The 25,280-nt window shown below is 55.5% G+C and overlaps 1 protein-coding gene and 1 non-coding gene across 2 annotated transcripts; both read right to left on the bottom strand.

Moving 5' to 3' along the window:
- Nucleotides 1-744: 744 nt before the first annotated feature.
- MYO1G (myosin IG) lies at nt 745-15,731 on the bottom strand. Its single transcript, XM_063085700.1, has 22 exons — nt 15,637-15,731; nt 13,801-14,009; nt 13,553-13,646; nt 12,454-12,619; nt 12,134-12,187; nt 10,885-10,995; nt 10,446-10,562; nt 9,687-9,911; nt 9,447-9,592; nt 8,930-9,044; nt 8,607-8,777; nt 8,319-8,389; nt 7,144-7,218; nt 6,850-6,982; nt 6,113-6,279; nt 5,542-5,749; nt 4,086-4,309; nt 3,474-3,618; nt 2,513-2,617; nt 2,165-2,278; nt 1,109-1,263; nt 745-1,014 (listed from the first exon to the last, which is right to left on the bottom strand). The coding sequence occupies exons 1-22, from the start codon at nt 15,729-15,731 to the stop codon at nt 858-860; spliced, it is 3,057 nt and encodes a 1,018-aa protein (XP_062941770.1). The 3' UTR covers nt 745-857.
- A 5,765-nt stretch (nt 15,732-21,496) lies between these two features.
- On the bottom strand, nt 21,497-21,629 carry LOC134371387 (small nucleolar RNA SNORA9). The gene has a single exon (XR_010022812.1). It is a non-coding gene; the product is annotated as a small nucleolar RNA SNORA9 (small nucleolar RNA).
- Nucleotides 21,630-25,280: the final 3,651 nt, after the last annotated feature.

The raw sequence follows: 25,280 nt of genomic DNA, 5'->3' as shown, positions 1-25,280 counted from the left end.
GACCTACTCCCACACCAAAGAGGCACAAGCTATTGAGGATGTCCCTGAATTTAGGGTGCTCCAGGAAAAGGAGGGAGTGAGCAGCTGTGAGGGCAGAGAGGACTCCTGTGGAAGAAAGAGAGGAAGGGCCTGAGGGGCTGAGAGTTAAGAGTTGATGATCTGAGGGGTTAAGGGGCTGAGAGTCTGAGAGTATGAAGATTGAGGGTCTGCGGTTATGAGATTTGAGGGGTTGAGGGGCAGAGGGCTGTGGGGCTGAGGATTGAGGGATTCAGGATCTGAGGGGCTGAGGGCTGAGGGGATGTGGGGGCTGGGGGAGTTGGGAGGACTGGAGATGAGGGGTCCGAGGGTCTGGCAGGGATGGGCATGGCTGGAGAAGGGCTCAGTCTGCTAGAGGAGTGGAGGTGGTATTCACCTTGGCCTCCCTCTTGGTGGCTTTCCAAGAAACCCCAGAATCACACCCTGCTCCCTGATGCTGGGAGGTGCTGGCTGCTGGGCCAGGTCTCTCCGTGGCTCCTCTGCAGATGTAGCTCCCACTGCCTTAGACATATACACCCAGCACCCTATAGGGCTAGCAGCTGGGACAGTGTCAGCCCCGGGCCATGGCTGTCTGGCAGCACACTTGTGATGGCCCTCAGGCTGCTCTGTGCCTCGGGGGGTGCTTTACCCCAGCTTTGCCCAAAGATGACCCTGGGACCCCAAGCCTTCCCCTGTGGCCCAGTAGAAACAGGCACGAGCCACGCAGGGCACAGATGCAGTGTCTTTATTGCGCAGTGTTTGGGCAGGGGCGGACAAGTCCTTGGCCAGCAGGGTGGCCAGGGCCAGATGCAAGGACCTGGTGTGAGGCCAGGGGCTGCGGCTCAGTGGCTCGGCCAGAGGAGGGTGAAGGTACTGCGGCTACAGCGGAAATCGGGCTCTGGTTGCTCTGGCCGGGGCTCCACGGAGATGAGGCGCCGGGCCCCACGCTGGCTCAGTGGGATGCAGTCGGAGACACGGACCTCCAGGGCTCGTCCCTCCCTGCAGTAGGAGGGGGGTCAGGGCAGCAGGGGGTGTGTAGCCCCATGTCCCCACAGCTGCCCAGGCTGGACTCCGCCCCTCCACCTGGACTCACCCCTGGCAGTGTGCGGCCAGCACGCCCACCAGCTCCCCGATGCGGTTGTCCAGTGGTGGTCGGGAGCGGTGCAGACACACTACAAGGTCATCCCGGCCCCGGGAGTGCAGCACCACCAGCTGGTCCTGCCCACTGGTCACACTCAGCCCAGTCACCTGAGCGGGAGCTCTGGATCAGGGTGTGGCAGGCCCCGACCTGAACCCCAGCCCTCACCTCCCCAGGAAGCCTCTCCTGAACCCTGCCCTGGGCCAGTGCAGCTGCCCCAGGGCCCAGCAATCCCCCCAGTGCCCCTTCCTTCCTTTTCTGATCCTTGCTGACAAAGGGGAGGCTTGGGCAGGGCGTCGCACAATAGAATTTCTGCCATGATGGAACGTTCTAGATCCTTGCTGTCCAACACAGCAGCACCTGCTCACCTGTGGCTACTGAGCACTTGAATGTGCTACTGTGGCTGAGGGGCTGAGTTTTCAGTTTCACTTCATTTTACTGACATGCTGTGTCAGACAGTGCAGCACCAACAGCCCCTTCTACTCTGACTGTCATAAGACCCCAAAACCCTGGGACACCCAGAGGTCACCCAGCCTTCATCCCTGCCCCAGCTGCTGCTTGTCCCATGGGGAAGAGAATTCTTGGGAACAAGGATTCCTGGGACGTGAGGGAGTAAGCAGCCCACAGAGCCTGGCAGAAGGTGCGAGAGCAGTGGGGACAGGGAAGCAGCTGATCACAGTGGTGGGGACATGGGTGTGTTTTGCGTACTCAGGTGGAAGAACCCCAGACAGCACAGGTGGAGAAAGGGGCCATTTGGCTTGGGCCAGAGTGTGAGAGTGTGGGGACGACAAGGTAGCTGTGCCAGCAGGGCTTGCAGAGCTGCACCCTTCACCCCGTGGGCAATGGGAAGTCCCTGCAGGGCTTTCAGCAGGGCTACCGCCACTGGCTGAGGTTTAGGCAGCTCTAGGCCATCACAGGAAGTCAGGAGGGGAGGAGACTGAGGCAGGGTTCCCCACCTGGCAGTGTCCCTTGCAGATGTTCCACATGCTGTCCCCCGCCCGCAATGCTCACCGTGTCAAGGGGCACAGCCCGCATCACACGGTACTGGCGACCTGGCTCCAGCTTGTACAGATGCCGGTCTGTGAGCAGGAGGGCCCGGTCCCGGCTCTTGTGGAAGCGGTTCACCTGCAGGAGAGCTGTCTGAACCTAGGCTGCTGCTGCCCAGTCACCCGCCCAGGCCCCAGGCCGTGGCCGTCCCTACCGCTTACCCTTCCCAGGGCCCCTCCTCACTGACCAGGCTGGAACTGACGGTTCCTGAAGTTTAAAGAGCAACTGGCCTGGGCTAGGGCTGCCCCTGCTCCCTACAGAGCCCTTCCCACCCACCATATCCCTCTAAGTGCCCCTGCACCAGCTCCTAACCTTGCGAACATGGCTAGAAAAGAGCACAGCCCCAAAGCCGTCCTTCTCCCGAAGAGCCTTCAGTCGCTGAGTGAACAAGCCTGAGGCCGTCGGGTTGTCAGTGGCCTGAGGACAGATGGTGGGGAGAGGGGCTGTTTGGGATGGGGTTCTGTGAGGGCTGAGGACACACAGTCCTCTTGCTCTGACATTCTAGGCCATGTCTGTGCCCTGCCCAGCACACCCGCCCCCACCAACTGCCACTCCTCAAGTCCCAGGCCTGGACTTGTGTAGCTCTGGTGACAGTCCCCCAGGGAGGCAGGGCACAGGTGGTGATCTGGCCCCTCCCCACAGAAGCTGCCAACTGGATGAGCCTCTAGCACCCTGAGCTTTCATCCCTGAAGAACAGGGCCAGGGACACCAAACTCACAGAAGCCATGTGAAGAATAAGGGAGAGATGGCAGGTGTGGGGCTGGGGGCTTTACTTGAGGACATGGTGGGGGGCACTTGTACCTGAGAACATGGGGAAGGGGGGAGACAGCTATACCTGAGAACACAGGGGGGACAGCTGTATCTGAGAACACGGGGTACAGCTGTACCTGAGAACACGGGGTACAGCTGTACCTGAGAACACGGGGGGGGACAGCTATACCTGAGAACACGGGGGGGACAGCTGTACCTGAGAACACAGGGTACAGCTGTACCTGAGAACACGGCGGGGACAGCTGTACCTGATATATAGAGGTGGGGGAATGTGCAGGAGTCAAGGCTGCTCAGTGAATGCCATGACAGCAGGGCCAGATGAAAACCTTTCAACCCCAGGGATGAAAACCTTAGGGAGATTGGTGGGAGCTCAGGAGCACGGTCACAGGATGGACAACACCAGGCCCAGGAGAGGATGGCTGAGGAGACTCAGGCACAGTGTCAGCTGTGAGCCCTCCTGGCAGTCTGGTCCCCCACAGCCCTGCACCTGCCCAGTACTCACGGAGGACAAGTAGTCTCGGGCCCAGGCTCGCCGGCACCCCCAGTCCTGACGCAGCCCCTGAAGGGCCCCCATGGCGGCCACCTTGGCCTTGATCTGGGCCATGTCTGAAGGTGGGATGTTTTTCACCAGCTGCTGGGCCCGCCACCTAGGAGAGGGCTGCAGTCAGATGGCATGTCTCCCATGGCCCCTTCCCTACAGGAGAGAGCCAAGCCCTCAGCCTGGGGCTGCTGCCTAGCACTCGCCCCTGGAAGGTGGCCTCAACACCTGCAGCCACCCAGCACCCTCCCACTCTGAGCACACTGTTTGCTCTGTCCCCCTCGTCCTGGAGAACTACTCAGCCTTTAAGGCCCTGCTCAGATGCAGAGTCCTCTGCATGGCAGCCCCAACTGGCCATCCTCACCCTGCAGGCTGTAGTCCTGGACCTTGAATGGCCAGCACAGCTCCAGGGATGGTCAGGGCTCTGCCGCCACCCATGGTGGTACAGCCCCCATTTTCCTGCTTATCAAGGGGGCTGGTGTGTCTCCTAGCTGGGTGCCTTGGAGCTGGGATGACAGGGTCAGGTGTTTAGTGGATGTTGGCTGAAAGGAAAAAGTGGCAAGCTGGGTGCAGTACCTGCAGAAGAGTGCGTGGCACGTGTCCTGGAAAGGCTGCAGCACGGTGGGGGGTGGTGGCCACTCAAGGTCACGGCCATAGAGTGGGGGCTGACGTGCAGACTGGAATCGGCGCTGCAGCTCCGCCAGGTGAGCCCGCACCTTGTGCCTCCGGAACCAGCGCATGATGGTGTAGATGGCCCGCAGCCGCCGGCAGCGCCACCTCGCCAAGGTGCCCCGCCACGCCTGGGCAGGCCGGGTAGGATGGGACACATGGTCAGGCCAGCCAGACCCTGGCCTCCCAACCCCAATTCTCACTTTAAGTCTTTCCTGAGCACCCCCGGTTTGTTTCTAGGAATGCTGACCCACCCTCTGGCTGGGGGTTGGTTCCTGGGTGGGCATGTGGCCAGAGAGGCCAGGTGAGCCCTGCCCAAGGCCTGCAGATTCTTGGGAAAGAGCTGCTCACTTGTTCTAGGCTTTTGAAGCTGGTACCTGGGACCACTGGGGACCCTCAGCACCCCTAGACAGAAAGTTCATATGAGAAGAGAGGTGGGGCCAGATGGAAGTGCTTTCCCACCTCCCAGGGCACCTACCAACAAGTCTACCTGGAATCAACCTGGTGTAGATTTAACCTCCAACTCCTGGAGACCCCAAGATGCAGGGATACCCCAAGAATGCCACCATCAAAGCCCAAACTGGAAACCTGACAAAGCAGGCAGCCCAGGCACCCACAGATTAAAACAGACTGAAGCAACACAGCCATCGATAGCAGCGTATGGACCAAGGATGCCATTGTGAGAAGGTGGGGGCAGTCCGAGGATCGAGTGGCCATGGCAGCAGCATACAGTGCACATTTTCTACACTGGAACAGTGGTGCTGGGGCCACGTGCTTCAAACAAAGGGGACACAGTGGCAGCCACCGATGCAGAGTGTGATCATTGATTTTTAGAAGATGTAATGGGTAATGATGGGACATTGCGGACATTTGAATATGGCCTACATATTAGCTATTCAGGTATGTATGTTATTATTTTATCAGGGTTAGATTTCTTAAGTGTTCTAGCGTTACCATGGTTATAAAGGAGAATGTCCTTATTCTTACGACATGCATGCAGAGGTATTTAGGGGTGTCATGACTTCATTTAATTCAGGAAAAAATATAAATAGATACGTGTATGGATGCATGTATATGGAGAGAGATGAGAAAGTGAGAGAGACAGAGACAGAGAAGGAGAGACAGAGGAAGAGAGGGAAGGGGAAAGGAAGGATAGAAGGAAGGAAAGGAGGGAGGGAGGGAAGCCAGATTTCTAAAAACTTTGAGCATTTGGATCCACCTGGACCTGAAGCTGGCAGCCACAGGACTGTGGTGCCTCAACTGCCTCTGTACTCTTTGCTTAAATCAATTTCAATCCTGGCTTGTCTCCATGAAGTGTGCTTGTGGCCCCTGTGGTGCGTCACCCCCCGTTCCACACACACACCTTCTGCAGCAGCAGCACTATGATGGGAATGAGGCGGGCTCGGCTCTGCTCCAGTGTGACCAGCGTCCGGGGTGAGCGGATGAACAGCTTGCTGTGGCCAAAGGCTACATCCCCCTGCAGCCCATGCTGCTCCAGGAGGGCACTCACGGCTGCCTTGTCAGAGCCCAGCAGGTGGTTGGGCCACGTGTACTCACAGGTCATCTTGTACCTGTCACCACAGGACAGGGCAGTGGGGGTTGGGCCTTGGGGAGTGGGTGTGGAGCCTGCCCCTGGGGAGATGACAGCAGTGCTGAGAGTCCCAGGGGGGCCGAAATCCTCTTTGTACATTCCTGGAGCACCTACGACACCCATGTGCACACGGGTCCCCCACTTTTGTGTCCTCACACACATGTCCTCCCTCATGTGCTCATACACATGGCCACACAGACATTTCCGTGTCTAAGGCCAGCAGCATGGTGCCTCCCACTTGCATCTATGCTTGCAAAGCCCTCTTTAGGGACCCTTAGGTCCTACCACTAGGACTTCACTTGGGGACTGCAGCCCACGAGTGGTGGGCATCGGCTGCCAGTACCTGAGCAAGAATCGAGGGTAAGGCTGGCGGGAAGCGAAGCCGGCTCTGCGGACCCTCACATTCTCCAGCAGCCCCAGGTATGCGACCTGGTGGCGACAGTGATCCTCGTCCAGCTTCCTAGGCATCTTGTCTTCGTTGGGCTTGATGCAGCGGACGTAGAAGGGCTCCTGGGGGGACAGAGGGACCTGGGCAGGGGCTCGGGGCAGCGGCGACCATATACACTGTCCCAAGCCAGAGGCTTCCATGAACCCCCCATGGGCCCAGAGTCAAATTCTAACCCAGGGGAGCAGGAGCAGGCCTCACCCCCTGTCTGCGCGTCCTCTCTTCTTCCAAGAGGGACTGCCACCTCTGCATGTTCTACTGTTTAACCGCCCTGCCGTGTCCCCCTCAGCTGGGCCTGAAGCTCCACAGGAAAGCTAGTGCCAGTTTCTGTCCCTGTGGCCCCAGCTGCCAGAGGAAGCCCCGGGTCTCAGCAGGGTCTCCCCCATCCCCTCCAAGAGACAAGGCAGGAGGGGAAGGTCCGTTTGAATCCTGCTGTGTGCTCAGAGACTGACCCAGCCTCAGCCCAGCCCCTGGATTCCTCTTCTCCTACCTGTGCAGTGGGAGGGGTCCCCTGCTGGGGCAGATGCTGCTCCCACAGATGGGAATGAGCCCCATGATGTGCAGAGGTGGTTGGGGGCACTCAGGGCACAGAGAGAAGAATCCAGAAGGGATGGGGTGGGGGTGGGGCAGCATACCTTGGAGGCCAGGTTCTCCACCAGGGCCACCATGGAGTTCTTGAAGAGTGTGCCAGCTGTCAGGGGGCGCTTGGTTACCTCTGTGATGTCCTGCTGCCCATCTGGCCACATGGCCCGCAGGGTGGGGTCTGTGCTGCAGATACAGGCCATATGCCCAGCCGCCCTCTGGGAGAAAAGCCCCACCCGTAGCTGCCTGGCCATAGCGTTGAGCCTCAGGCTGCCCACTTGTCAGGGGGGTCACACTCCAGAGTCCCTGACCCTCCAGTGCCCACACATCCCGTGAGTCATGCTCACCTGTTATACAGCAGTCGCTTGAAGTCCTGGAAGAGGAAGTCTCTGTTCTTGTCAATGAAGCCCTCCACAGAGTACCTGCCACAGGCCGGGCCGGTGAGACAGGAGCAAGGGCCAGGCTGCCGTCCCCCCAAGAAAGCCCCCCACCCTCCTCCCACCTGCCTCTGTCCTCATAAGTCAGCCTCCCCTCCTCCCTGCTGCCACTGGTTCCTCTCCTGCCCCCTCACACCTGCTTTCTCTTTCATCACCTAAGATTCCCTCCTACAGGAGAAGTTTCTCTCCTGGAAGATGAATCACGCGGTTAAGCCCTCAGCTCTGAAGCCAAATGTCCTAGAACTAAGTTCCAGCTCTACCACGTGCCTGCTGTGTGACCTTGGACAAGCTGCTCAACCTCTCTGTGCCTTGATGTACATGCAATGCGTGGAAGAGTGCCTACTGAGTTTTGATAAATATCACCAACTGCAATTATGACCGAGAACTCCTGAGTCTTAGTCTATTTTAATCTTGTAGGCACTGAGAACCTCAGAATCACTGCCTCCTTCTTGGACCACTCAAAGGCTCCATGCCAAATCTTGGCTCCACCTGCAGCACCTGTGAAGGCTGAGGGCATGACTTTTGTGAAACGGATCTGACATCTGGCAGCTTCATCAACTCTACTTCCTCTCCTTATAAAGTTCACATTAGACACTTGTAACTCTCTTTGAGTCACCTCAAATCTGTTTTGGGATGAGGGGATGAGGGGAGCAAGATGTAAATTAACAATCATCATGACAATCTCTGCAGGACACCCTGGGCCTTTGTACTCAGATTGTGGTTGGAGGACTGCGAGCTTGTTAGAAATGCAGAATCTTGGCCCCCTCCCCACCCCCACCTTGCTAAACTGCAGCTCTCCTCCCCCGTAGATGCTGTTATGGGGTAGGGCCTAGACATGGGTATTTTTTAAAAGCCCCTAAATGAATGCAGCCAGGGTTAAGCTCCGCTATCCTCAAAACCTCATTTCCTGCTCTTCACATGCGAATCTAGTAAAGAGCATGTTTCCAACATCTTAAAAAGGCGGGGGTGACAGAGGGGCAATATCATTGTGTCTCCCAGCCACTCCCCTGGAGCTTTCCTGCCCCTTGACACATGCAATGTGGCCTGGCGGGGAACAAGGGACATGGGTGGGCGGGGGTCCTTACGTGACGTCCCCTGCATAGTGCTTGATCCGGAAGTCTCGGCCAAACTCCATGGTCTTGTCTGTGGGGCAGAGCTGTGGGGACAAGCTGAGGTCACGGCACAGAAGGCATGTGTGGGGGGGTCTGTGTGAGGGGACAGTCCTGTGTCCACTCCGCCCAGGCAGAGGAAGGAGGCCCCCCCAGTGACGACAATGGCACCAAAGTGGGGTCCTTGGTGGGGACCAGGCAGCATGGTGCCTGCAGGGCATGCCCTATCAGCCCACCACGCTGGTATGGGACAGCTGGGGGCACCTGGCGGCTGGTGTAGTGTGGGTGGTGACGGTGGTGGGTGTCCAGGGTCTGCAGGAAGATGCGGTCAGTGATGGTGCCCGCGGTGCTACAGGCTTCATCTAGTACAGCCAGGATGCCGCGGTGTGGCCGCTCCACCAGGTCCACAATGGTGGCGTTATTGAAGTACTCCACCTGGGCAGAGGCGGCAGGCAGGGAGGCTCAGCACCTGCCAGGCCAGCCGGGGCCGCGCCCCGTGTACACTTCTGATGCTCCCTCCATGCCCCATCTGCCCACCCCTTCTGTCCCAGCCCCGAGTGCCCCTCCTGGTGACAGCCGGCACTCACGCTCTGCCAGGTGATGCCCTCGCGCTCATACTCCTCCTGCTCCTGCTTCAGGATGAGCTGGATGAAGAGCTGCTGCAGCTTCTCGTTGCAGTAGTTGATGCAGAACTGCTCAAAGCTGCGGGTGGATGTGGGGGGCTTCAGAGGGACTCACTCCTGGAGGAGCGAGTGGTAATGGTGGCTGCCTCACCCTGAACATCTCCCTGGCCATTCCTTGAGGGGTCTGGTGTCAGACCCCCATGGCTTCCCCAGTGGATGATGCATCCCTGCCCTGGGCTGCTCCTTTGCCCCACCCTGACCTCTGGCATGCTTGTTTTGCAGTGGACTTGGGAATCACAGCCAGGAACTTGAGCCCTGCAATTTTCCCTTCCATCAGGATATCATGGGTCAGGGTGGCATGAGCCCTGGGGCCCAGGGGTCAGCTGGGAGAACTCAGACACTGCTGCTTCCCAGTCCCAGCTGAGCTTTCTGGGACTGTGGTGGGGGGTCAGAGGTGGGGACTGTTGTGCAGGGCACTCACCTGTTGACAGGAAACACCTCAAAGCCATAGATGTCTAGCACGCCGATGACCGTGTCCTTGCCATAATGCCGAGGGTCCCGGCCCCGGGCTTCCATGATGCTGTTGATTCTGTCCACTACCCACTCAAACAGCCGCTGGTACACTGCCTGGGGATGGGAACACACTGCTTCCTGCTGCCTGTGCCCTGGCTCCCCCATGAAGGCCTTCTGGGTTTCCCTCCCTCTGCCTACCCACATGTACCTTGGCACAGGCATCCCTGGCATAGCTGGCCTCGGCTGCGGTGTGGCCCTTCTCTATGAGATCCCTGCCTCCTGAAGCCACTGTGCGAGCCAGCAGGGAGCGGAGCACGAGGTCCCGGGGTGTGGCTGTCAGCTCAGCCACGTGGTTCACCAGTGCCTCCTCGGCCACCCTCAGGTTCCCCTTCTGCAGCCCGCCCTCCTCCATCTCCACAAACTCGATGTTTCCCTGTTGATGGGAAAGTCACGAACAGTCCAGGGTCCATTGGGACAGGAGCCTTTGGACAGGGAGGAGGAAGGGAGGCAGGGGACATGGATGTAGTGGAGCTCAACTTCTGCTCAGACCAACACGGTCAGCTGGTCACCATGGGCCACAGACACAGCCAGAGATTGGGGGCAGGGGGTGGGCAGGAGCACACCAGAGCCTTTGCCTCACGTCAAAATGATTCTAGAACGACCCCATTGCACCCTCCCGGCAGCCAGAGGAGCTCTGTCCTACTCACTCATTGAGCCACCAGAGAGAACCAAGGCTGAGAGGTGCTGAGTGATGTTCCCAAAGCTGCACAGCCCATCTGCACAGTGCTCATCTGTTACTGCACCTGCCTGGCTGCCCTGGCCCCTAAGAGCAGCTCTCTACCAAACACTGATGGAAACATCGCCCATGAGGACATCGCAGCCCTGTCTCCCCCTCCTCCTGGGGCAGTCCCATCCAGGAAACCCCCGTGGGGAGGTGGCCCTCACATGACCTCCTAGCTAGGCTCACCAGGTGCAATATGGCAGCCAGGATGCGATGCACAGACTCCACCTCCTCAGGACTGAAGCCGATAACCCGCATGGCTTCAGTCACTGCCTGGTGGCTCCTTTCATCACTGTCCAAGGCCTGGGGAAGAAGAGGTTCACCACCGCAGGGCCACTATGAGCCCAGGGCACCTGACTCTCTGAAGTCCGATTCCTCCATTCCAGACACCTGCTCATCCCTGCCCCCGGTCCCCACACTGAGACCCGATTCCTTCATCCCACGCACCTGCTTACCCCTGCCCCGTCCCCACGCTGAGCCATTTTCTCTCTACCCTGAGTGCCCTCTGCACTCACCTGAGCTGTTCACACCACCCTGGCCTGTGCTGGTCACTGCCCATTTGCTGCCACCCTTCCCAGGACCCTGAACCAAAGCCTGATTTGAGCCCGGTGTCCCTCACACTCACATTGCGCATACTTGCATTGAGCCCGGCTCCCTGGCGTGTGAAATTATACAGAGCAGGGTTTCTCTCCAAGTGCAGTCCTTGCAGTTCCTCATCCTCACTGCCCCTCAGCAACTAGAGTACACAGAAACCCCTTAGTTAGGCGACTAAGTTCTAAAATACCCCCTGAACCCCCACCCATTCCTACACAGGCAGGATGACACAGACACAGGCTTTCTTCCAGCGCTGAACCAACAAACACAGGGGAAGTTCAGACACTATGGACATTTCCCATGTGCCAGTGAGCTCCCAGTTCAGGGGCTCAGAAATGGTGGAGAATCTCCTGCACCCCAAAGAGTTCCACTTAAGGGAGAAGCTCAGAGGCCTTGGAGACACTGTCCATGTGCCAAGGAGCTCTGACTTCAGTGGAGAGCTCAGATCAATGAACACAATTTCATGCCCCAGGGAGCTCACTTTAAAGGGAAGCTCAGAGTCCTTGGAGGCACTGCTTGTGAGCCATGGCACTCCTCGTCAGTGGGAACTCAGAGTTCATGGAGACAGTGCCTGTGTCCCAGGGAGTTCACACTTTAAGAGGAACTCAGAGCCCCTGGAAACACTCCTCATACTCAGAGTTCACGGAGACATTGCTTGTGTCCCATGGAGCTCAAGTTGGTGGAGACTCCGCCCATGTCCCATAGTGCTCCACTTAAGTGGGGAGCTCATCCACAAAGGTACTGCCCGTGTTCCAAGCAGCTCCCACTTCGGTGGAGAGCTCAGAGCAATGAACACAATTCTGTGTCGCAGGGGAGCTCTTCTTCATAGGAGCTCAGAGTCCCTAGAGACACTGCCCATGTCCCAGGGAGTTCCCACCTTAGGGGGAGCTCATAATTTGTGGAGACACTGCCTGTGTCCCAGGGAGTTCCCTTCAGTGGGAGCTCAAGTCCATAGAGATGCTGCCTGTGTCCCAGGGAGTTTTCTTCAGTGGGAGCTGAGTCCCTGGAGACATTGTCTGGTCTCTTGTAGCTCCCATTTCTTAGGTTCTCAGATAGTGGGGACAGCTCCACTCCTGTTTCCTGTTAGCTCCCACCCTCTCTGTGTGGGGCGAGGAGTGACGATTGGGGTGTGTGTGGTGGGGAAGAGGACGATGGCCTGGGACTGGTGGAGTAGGGGCTGGGGGGGAATTGGGGTAGTGAGAGAGGGGTCGCACATGGGCCCAGGCTGCTGCCCTCCCCTCTCCCCCTCATTGCCCCTCCTTGTGTCTGCAGCAGCTCACCTGGTAGAAGGCATGGAAGTTCCTTTCGCCCACGTGCTGCTTGAGGACCCGAGACTGAGAAGAGAGGGGCGGCTGGACTCTGGCCTGGGAAGGGGTCCACCCCTAGGGCTTTATCTGAGTGTTCCCAGGTACAGAGCAGGCAGGGGGTCAGAAGGCCTGGGTCTCAGGGACACTGAGGCCCAGAGAAGCCCACTGCAAGAGCCCAGCCTTCCTAAACTGTGATGTCAGGGCTGGTATGTTCACAGCCCCCTAGGGCCCCCGGGCCTTGGAAGGGTCTCAGCCAAGATGTCCCATGGGGTCTCCTCAGCCCATTTGCCCACCTTTTCCAGCAGGTAACTGTGGATGTGTCCCCCGACAGGGTCTCCCTTGAAGTCGAAGTTGATGTCCATGTACTTGCCGAAGCGACTGGAGTTGTGGTTGCGGTTGGTGCGGGCATTGCCAAAGGCCTCCAGCACGCAGGTGGATTTGAGCAGCACATCCTTGACCCTGTGGGCACAGAGGGGCCAGGGGCTCAAGGCAAAGACCCCCCATCCTGGGAACAGTGTCGTGCTGCTAAGCCTTCCCCACAGACATCACAGCATCTCAGGATGGGTAGAGCGGCTGACTGAGAGGGAGCTGAGGCCAGGCCTCCCAGTGCTTACCCTGGGGCCCTGAGAGGGCCACTTCACCTCTGAGATGCTGGGAAGTGTATTCGCCAGACTGGCTTGTGGTTGACTTGGTCTTTGCCACACTGAGCCCAGGACAGGCCCTTGGCAGATGCTGTTGTCTTTGTTTCTCATGGTCACCTCATCTCCCTCCCAGACCTCAGCAGCCTTGGGAAGAGGGGCTGGTCTGACCCTTCCCCAGGACCTCCAGCTGCAGAGGTGGGCAGCAGGGCCAGCCACATGTGCTCAGCAACTGACATCACTGGCCCCCTCTGAACCCCACAGCACCTGGCACCTGGCACCTCGACAGGAAGAGATGACACAGGGAGCTTCTTCCACAGGCCCCGAGGGTGAGTGTGGCAGCCAGCCCTGCTTTCCTGGTTGCCGTATCCCACATCCCTGCCTGGACTGTTTCTCAGGCTCTCATGCACTCCGCCGAAGGCCACCCACTGTCCGCCTATGAGCCATTTCAGGTGTCCCTAGGCCCTGCTACACTCCACACCCTAGCTGTTCCTGCCACCGCCTCCCCAGCTGTAGCCTGCGCCCCTTGCTGTGTCTTGTCCCACCTCACTTGAGAGGTCCTGGGCGTGGGCCAGCCACGTCCCACCCCTGGGTGTGTGGGGGGAGTTACCCAGAGGCTTCCTGATGGACAAGCCCCCTGAAGGAGGCCTGCACTGGGCTCCAGTCCTCATCTCCTGCTTCTGGGTTCCAGGCCCTTCCCCAGTACCTAGGTCCCTGGCTTTCCATGGCCCAGGCCCTGCACCTTGCCGCTCACCTCTCCACCTCAGCCCTCTGGCTGGGGTTGGTGATGGCCGCGATGTACTGCATGATGTGCTTGCTGGCTTCTGTCTTCCCTGCCCCACTCTCCCCTGCCGGAAAGACAGACGACAGAATTAGCGAGCCTGCGCCCCTTAGTCCAGCTCCCTGTCCCCAACCAAACCCCCAGGCTGGAGCGATGGGGGTTTCTGGGGCTCTAATCACCCCTCATCCCCAGGCTGGGGGCCTGGACGCAGGAACAAGTACCTGAGATGACGATGCAGGTGTCCCTGGACCGGCGCTTCATTGCCTTGTAGGCAGCATTGGCCACAGCGTAGAGGTGGGGCGGCCGCTCATAGAGCTCACGGCCCTGGTACTTGGTGATGACCTTGGGCCCATACAGAGGCAACTCCTGGTAGGGGTTCACAGACACCAGCACCTCGCCGATGTAGGTATAGATGCGGCCTGTCTCGAACCTGGACACAGGAGGGCCAGGCTTCAGGACCTGGGCACAGGCCTCTTGCTGTAGCCACATTGGGGGGAGGGCATCGGGACCCTGGTGAGCCAGGGCTCCCACCTGAGGGGCTGAGAGCAGAGGAGGAAGGGCCCAGCACTCTCCCTGCAGCCACTCAGAGCCTGCCCCCACCGTGGCATAGAGTTTGGGGTTCAGGCTGCTCTCCACAGGGGTCCTGAGGTTACAGCAATCATAACCACCCATTTTACCAAGGGAACCAATTTGCCCAAGACCGCCCTGGGCACGGCAGAGTCAGGGCTGGCTTCTGTGGTGGGCCCCGCAGGGCAGGTGGGGAGTAAGGTTGAAAGAAAGGGGCTGGGCTGGGAATGGAGGGAGGGGTCTTTGCGGTTTCCTGAGTCTAGCCCTGGGCGGGAACGTGGAGACAGAAGGCCCACAGCCGTGGCCAGCAGCTGCGCTCCTCCCCCAGCACACCCCCAGACTTCTTGACCCTTCCCTTCACAAAGCCAGTTGCCAGTGGAGGCCTGTGTCAGTCCCTCTCTTGACCTTTCTGCCCCTGGGAGGAGGACTGGCTGGCCTGCTCCTCAGGCCTGACTCCTTCAGTGTGTGGGATCCGCCCTTCCCGGGCGGCAGCCCTGCCCTCGGGTTCCTCTTCTGCTACCACCTCTGACATGGGTGTTCCCTGGCTCAGCTCTTTCCCTTGTACAAGCTGCATGGTCTGGACCAGTCAGCCACCTCTCTGGGCTCACTACTGTCATCATGAACACAGAGCTGACAGTGCCCGTCTCATGCGGTCGTTTTCATGAAAACAGGGGATAACGTGCACACAGTGCTCACTCCTTTCCTGTCTAGCTCTCTTCTCGGGTCAGGCCCTTGGCCTCTTGACTTCTGGGGATCCTTAGTGGGGTCGCCAAGCTCAATCAGGGAGCTTCCTGAGCACACAGCAGGCCGCCTTCGCCCCTCCCTGGGAGTCTGGTTATGAAACCCACCTGCTTGCATGGCCACCCTGACGTGCCATGCCCTTGCCTCCTGGACTCCTCTCTGCCCTCTGTCCACCCTCAAGGGCAAATTGGGCTCTGATGTCATTTTTTCTACCAGCCATGTCCTGTGATACCCCACGCATCCCCTGAGTGTCATCTCAACCTGGTGAGATTGTTTGAACACCAGGGTGGGTCCTGCCCACTTCAGAGTCCCCAAAGCTCAGGCCGGGCCCCACCCATGAGGTACAGTGAGGGAGCATCAATCAGCTGGGAAGGGTTTGGAAGGAGAGCGCAGCCCCTGGTCCCAGTGCCTGGAGCCTGTCTGTCACAGCGGGGTTGTGCTCTGGCCCTGCCCCGCAGGAAGGAAGGAGCAAAAGGCACCTGGACTGTGTGGGAGGTTGGGTTGGGCAGTGCCAGCCCTAACTTTCCAGCTCCAACAGGGATGGTTGCTTCCTGGTCTGCTACCTTGTCCCTGGGGAAATGCTTTGAGGTGCTCAATTCAGCTGAGCATGGCCTGGGTAGGTGGGTGCCACTGCCCCCTCCCCTGCTGATGGAGACCGGAGGCTTCCCTGTTTCCCACGGGTCTCTGCGAGGCTGAGGGCTGGGGGGCCATGGAGGAGGGGAGCCCAGTGCCCCTGGCCAGGGGTCTACCTGAGTTGCAGGTTCTTCATGAAGTCCTCCATGGTCACTTGGTCCAAAAGCACAAAGTCGGGTTTGCCATACTCAGGGCCTTCCTCCTCCTCCATCCTGCAGCTGGAAACACCCAGGCCAGGTTGCCCTGGCCTTCTCGTGCCGCAGCAGGAGGGCGGAGGGGAGGGGAGGTATGGGGCAGGCTCAGCTCCCCTGTCAGCCTCCTCCAGCGCTGCAGAAAAGTAGGAAGTGGGTTCTGGCCCTGGGAGGGGCTGCCCTCCCCTCTGAGATGCTCTGAGCCCACTTCCTGTTCCCTGCACCTCACAGGGAGGCTGTGCTTAACGGTCTACCCTACCCGTTTGCATGCCAGGGCCTGGGGCTGAGGCTGGATGCCAGCCCCTCCCCTCTGGAGGGCTCCTGGCTAGCCTCCTTTGGAAGCTCTCATACATCCCCAAACAGTAGGCAAGACTCTGTGAGCTGGTTTCCAACCCTGGCAGCATGCTAGAGTCACCTGTGTGACTTTAAAGGGAGATTTCTTGACATGGTTGTGGTTCCCTGCTGTATGTGTCTGTTAACTCAGAACTGAACACTAGATGAATTTTACTACATGTACCTTATACATTAATACAAAAATGAAAAAGGATCCTAATGCCCAGGCCTTTGGGGTGGGAGACTAGATAACATTCTTAACAGAGTGCCCAAGCTGCACTGGGGTGTAAATGACAAAGGGTCTTGTCTGACCTGGCCAAGGGACCAGTGGTCAGTACTCCTCACACTGCAACTCACCACCCCAGTGACCTGGAAGGGACAGAAAACCTATAATGTCCTCTGGGTGAAGCTGGCCTGCGATGGGACCCCTGTGCCCCTGATTGACCTTTGCTTTGTACTTCCAGCTGGCCCACCCTCCATGGACAGTGGCGAGTCCAGACACATGCCTGCAGCCCTCCTGCCTCATCTCAGCTTGCATGGCTCTCAGGGCCTGTTGTCGTCATGCTTTGTCAATGAGGCAGCACATTTAGGAGGTGACCCAGCTGGCCACAGCTCAGATTTGTCTCCAAGTACAGGCTTCCTGACAGCAATGCCCGCCTCCGGGCCAACTGGGGCAGTTCTCTCTCATCCCTCCTCTCCCTGGGAGGCCAGAGGGCAGACTTCAGTATCCTCAACTTGAGTCCTTCATGTGCCACCTTTGAGATATGCTGTACTCAACAAACACTAGTTTAACAACTGTCTTTCAGTCATCTCACTTTTTAAACTTTGAAAACATTATTTAATATGCAAGCTATTTTTTCTCTCAGATACCTTAAAATAAATGCATACTTAATAAAATTAAAACTGTTTATCTAAGTACCTGATAAAACTAAACCATGCATGAGCAGTGGTAAGGTGCCTCTGGCCTGAAAAACCCCCACATCCGGAAATGGTGCTGGCTCCACCCTGGGCTGGGCCTAGGGTTCCTCTTGGGCAAATTCGGGTCAAGCTTCATCCTTCCAAGCTCTGACAAGTGAGGTTCCCTCCCCACCCCCAGCTTCTGGGCTGGTGCTTTTGAAGGGTTTCCCAAACCCACGCTCAAGAGCCTGCGGAATTCTCACTGAGTCAAGCAGACCATCGTGGCTGTGTTCCAGTAAGATCTTAAGAGACACTGAAATGTGAACTTCACAAAATTTTCACCTGTTACAAAAAAGTAATCTTTTGGGTTTTTTCTCCCCTTAACGATTTAAAACTGTCAAGACCATTCTTAGCTCAGAGATCTGGGCTGCAGGCAGTTCGTTAGCCCTGGTTTTAGAGGCTGGTTGCTGTGTGACTGGGCATGACCACAGTCATGACCACGCCGCCTCCGCCCTGAGTTTGCACAAGCACTTGCCTGCATTGCTCGCTTGACTCTCACGTAGCACTTGCTGTCATTCTTATATCTATTGAAATTGAGGCCCAGAGGTGACATCATACCAAAGGAAGTTCCCCGCTGGGTGTGTACTGAATTTGGTGGCTCCTACTCAGACCTCAGGGAAATCCTGGCCTGCTGTTCAGCAGGCAGCACAAATGGTAGCCCTGTTTGCAGCTTTCCCAGGGCATGTCCTTATAGGGTCGACTAGTAGGGGAACAGCTGACAGGTGGGTGGCCAAAGGCAGAGACCACCAGATAGAAGGACAGCAGGAAGGGATCACTACCCACTCTGGCTGTTGTGGGCTGAGGAAACCCTCCTGGACTGGTGGCAGTTTTACTCTCCTTATTTCATCTGGATCAGTTTCAAGATGCCTCCCTCTAGGGGACCCTACTGCCTCACCCAGCTGCCTCCAAGCCCCAGACTAGCTGACCTGCTGCTGACCGCTGCAGCAGATCCTGGGAAAGTATCCCTTTCCAGTTTATCAGCTGTCCTGTACAATTGTACAATGCAGGAATCTGGACACTTTAAAATTTTCATGTCATCTGAGGATATGGGTAGTTAGGTTAGTTGTAGGGGAATGACTCCCCTATGGCATCCTGGAAAGCCTGCACGTACCCACATGGGCCACACAGCTCACCTGAGCCTCATGAGCCTCCTGGAACTGAAGGTAGAGGATTGTAGGAGCTGCTCTGGCGCCACCCAGACTCACCTCACCTCTCTGTGAGTTGCTGCAGTCTCCTGGGTTCTGAGGAAGCATGAAGCTTCCTGCCAACTCCCCCGTTATAGCTGCCGACCAGAAAACTGCTCAGAATTGGCTTCTTAGCAAGGGAACATGCTGTACCTCCAGCTGAAGGCCCTTTCCTTTCACCCTTTTTAGTGTATGAGACCAGGACCCAGGGACCTGGCAGCTTTAGGTACTTTCCCTTTCACTACGTCAGTGGTAAATTGAATGATAGTTGCTCACTGTATCCGTAGTGGCTGAATTTGTCAGGCTTTGGCTGCTGTGACATTCTTTGATAACAGTATCACCAGCATCTAGCTAGATGAGCTAGACCTGGGTGCAGCCACTGGTGGATTGTGACTAGTTACCTTTCAAATGAACTAGGAGATACTGAGGCACACTGCACATACTAAGAGTATTAGCTCACATACTTTGGTTTCCATACTTAGGTGAGTATCTTGAGAGTATCTAAAGAAACACAAGCATCCTATCAAGCCAACTGCTGAATATTACTGGAACCTACTCCAGGATCTCAAAGCAGATGTGCCTTCATGCCCCATCACCCCCACTGCAGAATTCACCAGTCGGCCTCAGATCTGTGATAATTACCACCACAGCATGCCACCATCAGTCCAAGCAGGTGGCACACACACACACAAAAGGTGATCACAAGTTCCAAGTGGCTATTGACAAGGAATGAGCACCAGGAATGGTGAACCACCTGGGGCTCCCAGACTTAGCTGTCAACACCTTCAGGAAGGGGCAGGGTCTTCCTCATCTTTGCATCTAGCATATGGAAAGGAGAAACAGAGGCTGAACTGAACCACACATTTAAGCCATTGTTTATTAAGTATTCCTTATTTTTCATTCAGAAGATGCTGGAGGGGCCTGGGTCCCGATCCACAGTGAGGCCCCTCATTCTGGAAGCAGAGCACTTAGTGTCCAAACCTGGAGTCAAAAGAATGTCAAACAAGCAGCCCAGGCCTTGACCCACTCATACCCCAAGCCTGGGCCAAGAACCAGAAGTTCCTGACTCCTAGAAGGGGAGCAAGTGAGGCTTCAAACCTGCTCAGAAAATTAAGGTGCCAACATCTGGGTTCAAATTCTGCTCCACTCCTCACTATGTGTGTCAACACGGGCTCACTCTGCTTCTCAGTATCCACATCCTCATCTCTAAAAATGAGATTAGAAACACTTCAGAGACCTTGTGGAAACTAAGTGACCCAATACACACAACCCTGGATGTTATAAACATCTATTGCCATGAGTGGCAATAACAGAAGTGACCCTAAGTTCTCGACTCCTAAACCCACTCCCACCATGAGCTGAGGCGTCTGTGACCGACCTAGCAGCAGCCACACCCTTTCCAGGCTGGCACACCACTGACCCAAGGAGATTCTGGGGAAAATGTTGTAGGTTGAATCCAAACCACAAAGGCAGTCAAATACTATCCCCAAGAATCAGGGCCCCATGAGTCCAGATACTACACAACTGTCCCAAATAGTCTCTTGAGCTTCAAGACAACTAACCTTTCTAGGACTCAATCACCTGACTTATAATATAGGAAGGTCAGAATAAGTTCACGGGTTTTGAACTTTTTTTTGGCCCTGAGACTCATGGAAAACTAACACACAAGGCAGTTCCTGCACTCTTACCGCTGCACAGGTTCCACGGGAACAGCCTGACATCCACTGAGGGGATCTCTTCAGGCCTTTGTAGCTCTGGCATCCTGGGATTGCTGCTTCTGAAACTCCAAGGTACAGCAGACACCCTTGTGCCACGTGCTGGGGCAGGAACACAGAGTGGAGCTGCTGGGCAGAGACAGCTGTCAGGAACTGGGAGATGCCCCCTCCTTGCAGCTAGCTTGCCAGCTTCATGGATGCTGGCAGAAAAAATAAAAACTCCTCGAGTAGAGACAAAGGACAATCATGGCTACTGCTTTGCCATGATTATTCATGGCAAAGCAGTAGCCAGCATTTTCCACCACCCTCCCAAGCCCCAGTTTCTATAGGGTGATATAAGCGGAGTTAGAAGGCACCTGCACAAGCAAGGGGCTGTGCTATAGTAAAGGCACCTTGAGTGCAGGACTCATGATATTTTACGATGGACAGCAAGCATGCCTCCGCTCTGCCCTGGAGGAGGCTGTCTGCTGCATAAACATCCTTGAAAAGATTACCTGGGACAAAGGGCAGACAGTGCCTCATTCACAAGACTGTGGAAACATGACACTCCCAGAGAAGCGCTTCCTGACAGCAGACCTGAAGCCTTCAGTAGCTGCTCCTAGACTGAAGAGACAGATAGTCAGCTGGAAGCCTCGACCTTCGAGAGGTGACCCCACCACCCAGACAAACACAGGAGCTGTGCTGCTTGTGCTATGACCAAGCTGGCAATACTCTCCTCACCACACCTCTTCCTTCCCTCACTGCACCTAAAAGTCCTCACACCAAGACAAGAACATAAGCGCATTTCCCTCCAACTCAAACTTCCCACCCGCTTCTAGATCCCAGTCAGCCTTCCTGGCCTGTCATCCGAAAAAAGAGCACAGGCTGTAGGGTTAAGGGACCTAGTGTCAAACCCCCATCTGCCAGTTTTTGGGTCCCTCTCATCTGTACTGGACCTCATGTACTACCTCATGGTGTTGCCTCGAATATTTAACTAGGTGAAAAATGAGCAGGTTTGGCACAATCCAGGCAGTTAACCAACATTAGCGCCCTCCTCTCCCATGAGGTGTTCCTTTAAGATCAGCATACCAACCTCGCCCTCCATTAGCTCCCAGGTATTCAGCCCTTCTGCAGAACAGAGCCTTTGTTTCTCTTTGCTTTGCCCTCTAACTATAAATACCCTGTACCATCAGTCTGTCAGGACAAGGCTCTTCCCTGTTATTTGTCTCTACTCTGGTTCAACTCCCACCATTTAGCTTCTACTCTGGATCAACTCCACCTCTCTGAGCTTCATTTTGCACTTATAAGGCTTTTAAGGACATAATAAAATTTGTACTGAGCTTGAAGCATACACACACTCAGCGAATCCCTTTGCACCTTTTACACCAGTATTGTCCAAAACAACTTCTGCAAAGACAGAGATATTCTCTATTCTGCATGGTCTGATATGGTAGCCACATGTGGCTACTGAACACCTGAAATGCGGCTAATGTGACTGAAAAACCGGATTTTAAATTTTATTCAATTTTAACTTAACCATATGTGCCAAGTGGCTGCCACATCAGTTGGTGCAGATCTGTACAACGCCCAACACCCCAGATCCAGAAGGGAGCAAGCAATTGTCTGAAATTTCTATAACCTTGCTCTGGATGGAGCAGGGCAAGGCCTCAAACCATTTCGAAAGTGTTCTGGCAAGCACTGTAGGAATGCATAGGGTCACTGCAGACCCAAGCACGCTGGAGGCTTGCTGCCCACATTCACTCAAACTCCCCACACCCCAGGCACCTGGCAGTACACTTTCACTGAGACCAGCCCCTGCAGTAGGTTTAGGGGAAAACAGACCATGGAGCTGAATTAGGCACAGTGAGCTCAGTTCCAGGAGCCTGCAGCTACAGATAACTCTCAGGGGAACAGCCCTTCTGGCTGAGGGAGTAAGAGAAGGTGTAAACTAGTATTAAATAGATCAGACAAAAGGAGCTAGACTTTCACACCAGTCTCTGAGACACTATAATTCTAGTGTGGTGCTTCTTAAACTCATATGACTACAGAAATGTCCATACCGGCATGTAGTTATACAAAAACAGCGGTTTTTTCCTTATTCTTCTCAACATGTACTTTATATCTTGCAAAACACTCTGAACTAGGGTATAGACCACGACACATGAGTAGATTCGATAAGGACTTTCCCCACGAAATAATGGTTGAGAGAAAACGTGGGCCCAGTTCCGGGAAGGCGGAGATTGGGCCTCCACAATGTGACTTACCGGGGCATCTCACAGAACAGCGGCTGTGACAGTCCTACTTCGCGGGACCGTCCACCTGGCCACGATTTCCACCTAGAAGGAGACAAATGCAGTCAGCTCCAGCCTATGTCCCTGAACCATCACCCAGCTCTAATTCATCGCCACGCCTGAATCCCTCTACAGCATCTCTTTTTTCATTATCTTTTTATTTTTTTGCGGCTGGCCGGTACAGGGATCGACCTGGACCTTGGTGTTATCAGCTCCACGTTCTAACCAATGAGTAACCCGCCCAGCCCTCTACAGATCTCTTGAGGCGGGCTTACTCGCGATCCAGTCCCCATTGGAGTCCCTCGAGGTTTAGCAGGAGAAACCCCTCTTCTCTTCTGAACGAGACCCTCAGACGGACTGCTTGAGTCACTCTATGGCTGCTCAGTCTTCTCCGGGGAAAATGCTCCAAACACTGTCGACTGTCCCTCGCAAGGAAGCAGCACGCGTAGGCCCGGCCTCCCGCCACCGAGTCCTCACGACCCCTATCCGGGCTCAGGAAAAGGCAGGCATCGCCTGGGATTCCCGATGGCGGGGGATGACGAAGGCGCCCGGGAGTAGGAAGCCGGGAGAAGGGACAGCCGCCATCACCAGCCGCCTCACGCCTGGCGTCGGTGTGCCCCGCCCCGAAGCCGCGCGCGCGCCACGTCACCGCGTCCCGGGCAGATGAGGAAGGCGCCGGCGCGGGGGCGTGGCCTAGGGCGCTCCGGGGCGCAGCGGGCTGGGGTCGAGTGAACCGGTTGTCGGCTGCTGGTGGTAGGCGACCTGAGGCGTCTGCGTGTCTGCTGAGTGCAGTCTCTCCACCGCCTTTAGGAGGCTGGAGTTACGTAAACTGCCCAGGGTCCCGCAGCTGAGAGGGACCGAGCAGGACGGGGCCCGGGCTGCCTGGTCCGGGGAGACGTGGGGGGAGGGGAGAGGCGCTGAGCCCCGGAGTGGCGGGGCCTTCCCGGTGCGGGAAGAAGACTGGGTCGGGGGTTGCGAGGACGACGTGGGCGTGGGGCGTTCCCGTTGCGGCCGCGCCTACTCTGTGGCACCAGGCTAAGGATTACATGAAGGCAGGGCCTTGGGAGTGGACAGGAGGCTGCCTGTGGGACTAGCACGTGGGAACGGTGAAAGAGCAAATACATATTAAGCATAGGGACTTAATTCTCCCTTGGGGGAAATAAAGGAAGAGAAACCCTGTCCCACTCGCCTTTTTAGAATTTCGTTCTCTGTTTCAAATGCGTGCAAGTCTTTTTAATGGCTAAATATGCCTATGGCCAGTCTCAACTCAGGAATGTTTCCTGGGACCTATCTCTTTGAAATGTAATCGTTAGGATAAAGCTCAATCTTCATGTTTCCTGGGAGGACAAAGGCCTAACTTGTCACCTGACTTCAAATTGCAAAACCTACTTACTGTGATGGGTTGTGTCCACTTAGCTCTATAAAAGAGTGAGTTTCTGTCTTTGTGGTTCCTTTAGCGAGTTGCCTGTGATGCGCATCACATTTTGATTTAATGCTTATTCAGTAATAAAATTGTTTTCTTCTGTCTTTGTGGAGAGATTTTCTGGGTTGGGAGATTTTATTTTTGATTATATTCCGCTACACAGGCTGAGGAAACCACATTGGAAAGACCTGAAACTGGGAAAGACGTGGTTTGTTGAAGATTACAGCCAAGTATCACAGGATTGTAGAGTGTTCTGAAAGGGACTGCTCGATTTGTAGAAGATACGGACTACATATTCAAGGGTCTTGAATATGAGGCTGGGAAAGCAAGTACTTGGTTCTGTAGGTAAAGAAAAGCCGAGCAGTGTCTGAAACTCCTATTTTGTGTGTGGCACCTAGTAAACACATTCAATCACTTTACAAAATAGATTCTATATTTCGTTAATGTCAAAACCCTAAGACACAGGACTATTACTTCCAGATTACTAACATGGAATCTAATGCTTACTCAAAAAGGTTAAGTGGTTTGCCCAAAATCTAGAATGCCCAGGGCCTGATGCAGGTTGTCCTAGCATGGGGAAGGTGACCAGGAAAATCAGTGTAAACAAATGTAAGGTTTGTTGTGCAGATTTAAGTCCCTGCCTTCACTGATAAGGGTCTCTAGTAACTTAGTCATCCTCTTCTTCATGGTACAGAGCAGACACCCTTACAAATGGAGATTTCTTTTATAAATGTAAATTTCCCTTACAAAAGGGTAGCTTCTGCTATTTCTGAAAATAATTAGCTCAAAATAATCCTTATGCCAATGAGGCATATTTTGGGGTGGCATATTCTGGTCTCTTACAAATGAATGCCTGAAAAGAAAATTAGCAAGTTGACTCTGGAACAATAAGCACTTATAACCAAGGAGATGTCAAAGTGGGGCTTGCAAGATTGCCTCGGTTGGGGGCCAAACAGGACTGCTGTATTTCTTTTTAAACAATGTTTAAAATTTTAAAATTTTTATTGAATCATATTTGATTATACATATTTTGGGGGTTCGACGTTGACATATGTTGATCAAATCAATATTATTAGCATATATATTGTTACAAATCTTTTTATTCTTTATGCCCTCTGTCCAATCTCTCCCTATCCCCCTCTCTCCCCCCTCCCACCTCTGATAACCCTAGATTTCTTCTCTCCTTCTGAAAGAGTAATGGTTACTTCTGTTGATTTGTTGCCTAGATAATCTGTCCATTGCTGAGAAGTGTGTTCAGGTCCTCCAATATTACGTAGAGCAGATGCTGCTTCTGTCACTCTGGAATGGGCTTTGGGGAGAGAGACGTCCTCTTCTTTTCTTTGGTCTCTTCTGGTGACTCTCCTTGTGTCAATGCATTCCAGTGGCTGGTGGACCATCTGCGTGGTGGTTGTGGCATCTAGCTGCTTTCGTGGCAGCTGTGGTTATTGTGGCTGTGGTGGGCCACCCACATGGATGTGATTTTTTGGCATGCTCCTTGGCACTGGCGATGTACCTGGTTGTGGGAGTGGGGGGGGGTGGTCCCCAGCTTCGTGCCTCAGGGCCCCAGGTGGTCCCTGAGGTGCTGGCAGTGTGCCTGGTTGTGGGAAGGGGTTCTGGTCCCCGGCTCCATGAGGATGGCTATATTTCTGAGGAGTTATGTGATACAGAGTTGGTTTGGTCCTTCATG

The sequence above is a fragment of the Cynocephalus volans genome, chromosome 2 (assembly GCF_027409185.1).
Source record: "Cynocephalus volans isolate mCynVol1 chromosome 2, mCynVol1.pri, whole genome shotgun sequence".
Taxonomy (NCBI): Eukaryota; Metazoa; Chordata; class Mammalia; order Dermoptera; family Cynocephalidae; genus Cynocephalus; species Cynocephalus volans.
The sequence above is the reverse complement of the archived record's forward strand: the minus strand, read 5'-3'. Positions and strand labels throughout refer to the sequence as shown.

Coding starts and splice junctions, on each gene's coding strand:
- MYO1G (XM_063085700.1), bottom strand. CDS start 15,731: ATGGAGGAGGAGGAAGGCCCTGAGTATGGCAAACCCGACTTTGTGCTT. Junction 9,912..10,445: donor TGGCTGCCATATTGCACCTG/GTGAGCCTAGCT, acceptor TCCCATCAACAG/GGAAACATCGAGTTTGTGGA. Junction 9,045..9,446: donor GAGGTGTTTCCTGTCAACAG/GTGAGTGCCCTG, acceptor ATCCACCCGCAG/CTTTGAGCAGTTCTGCATCA.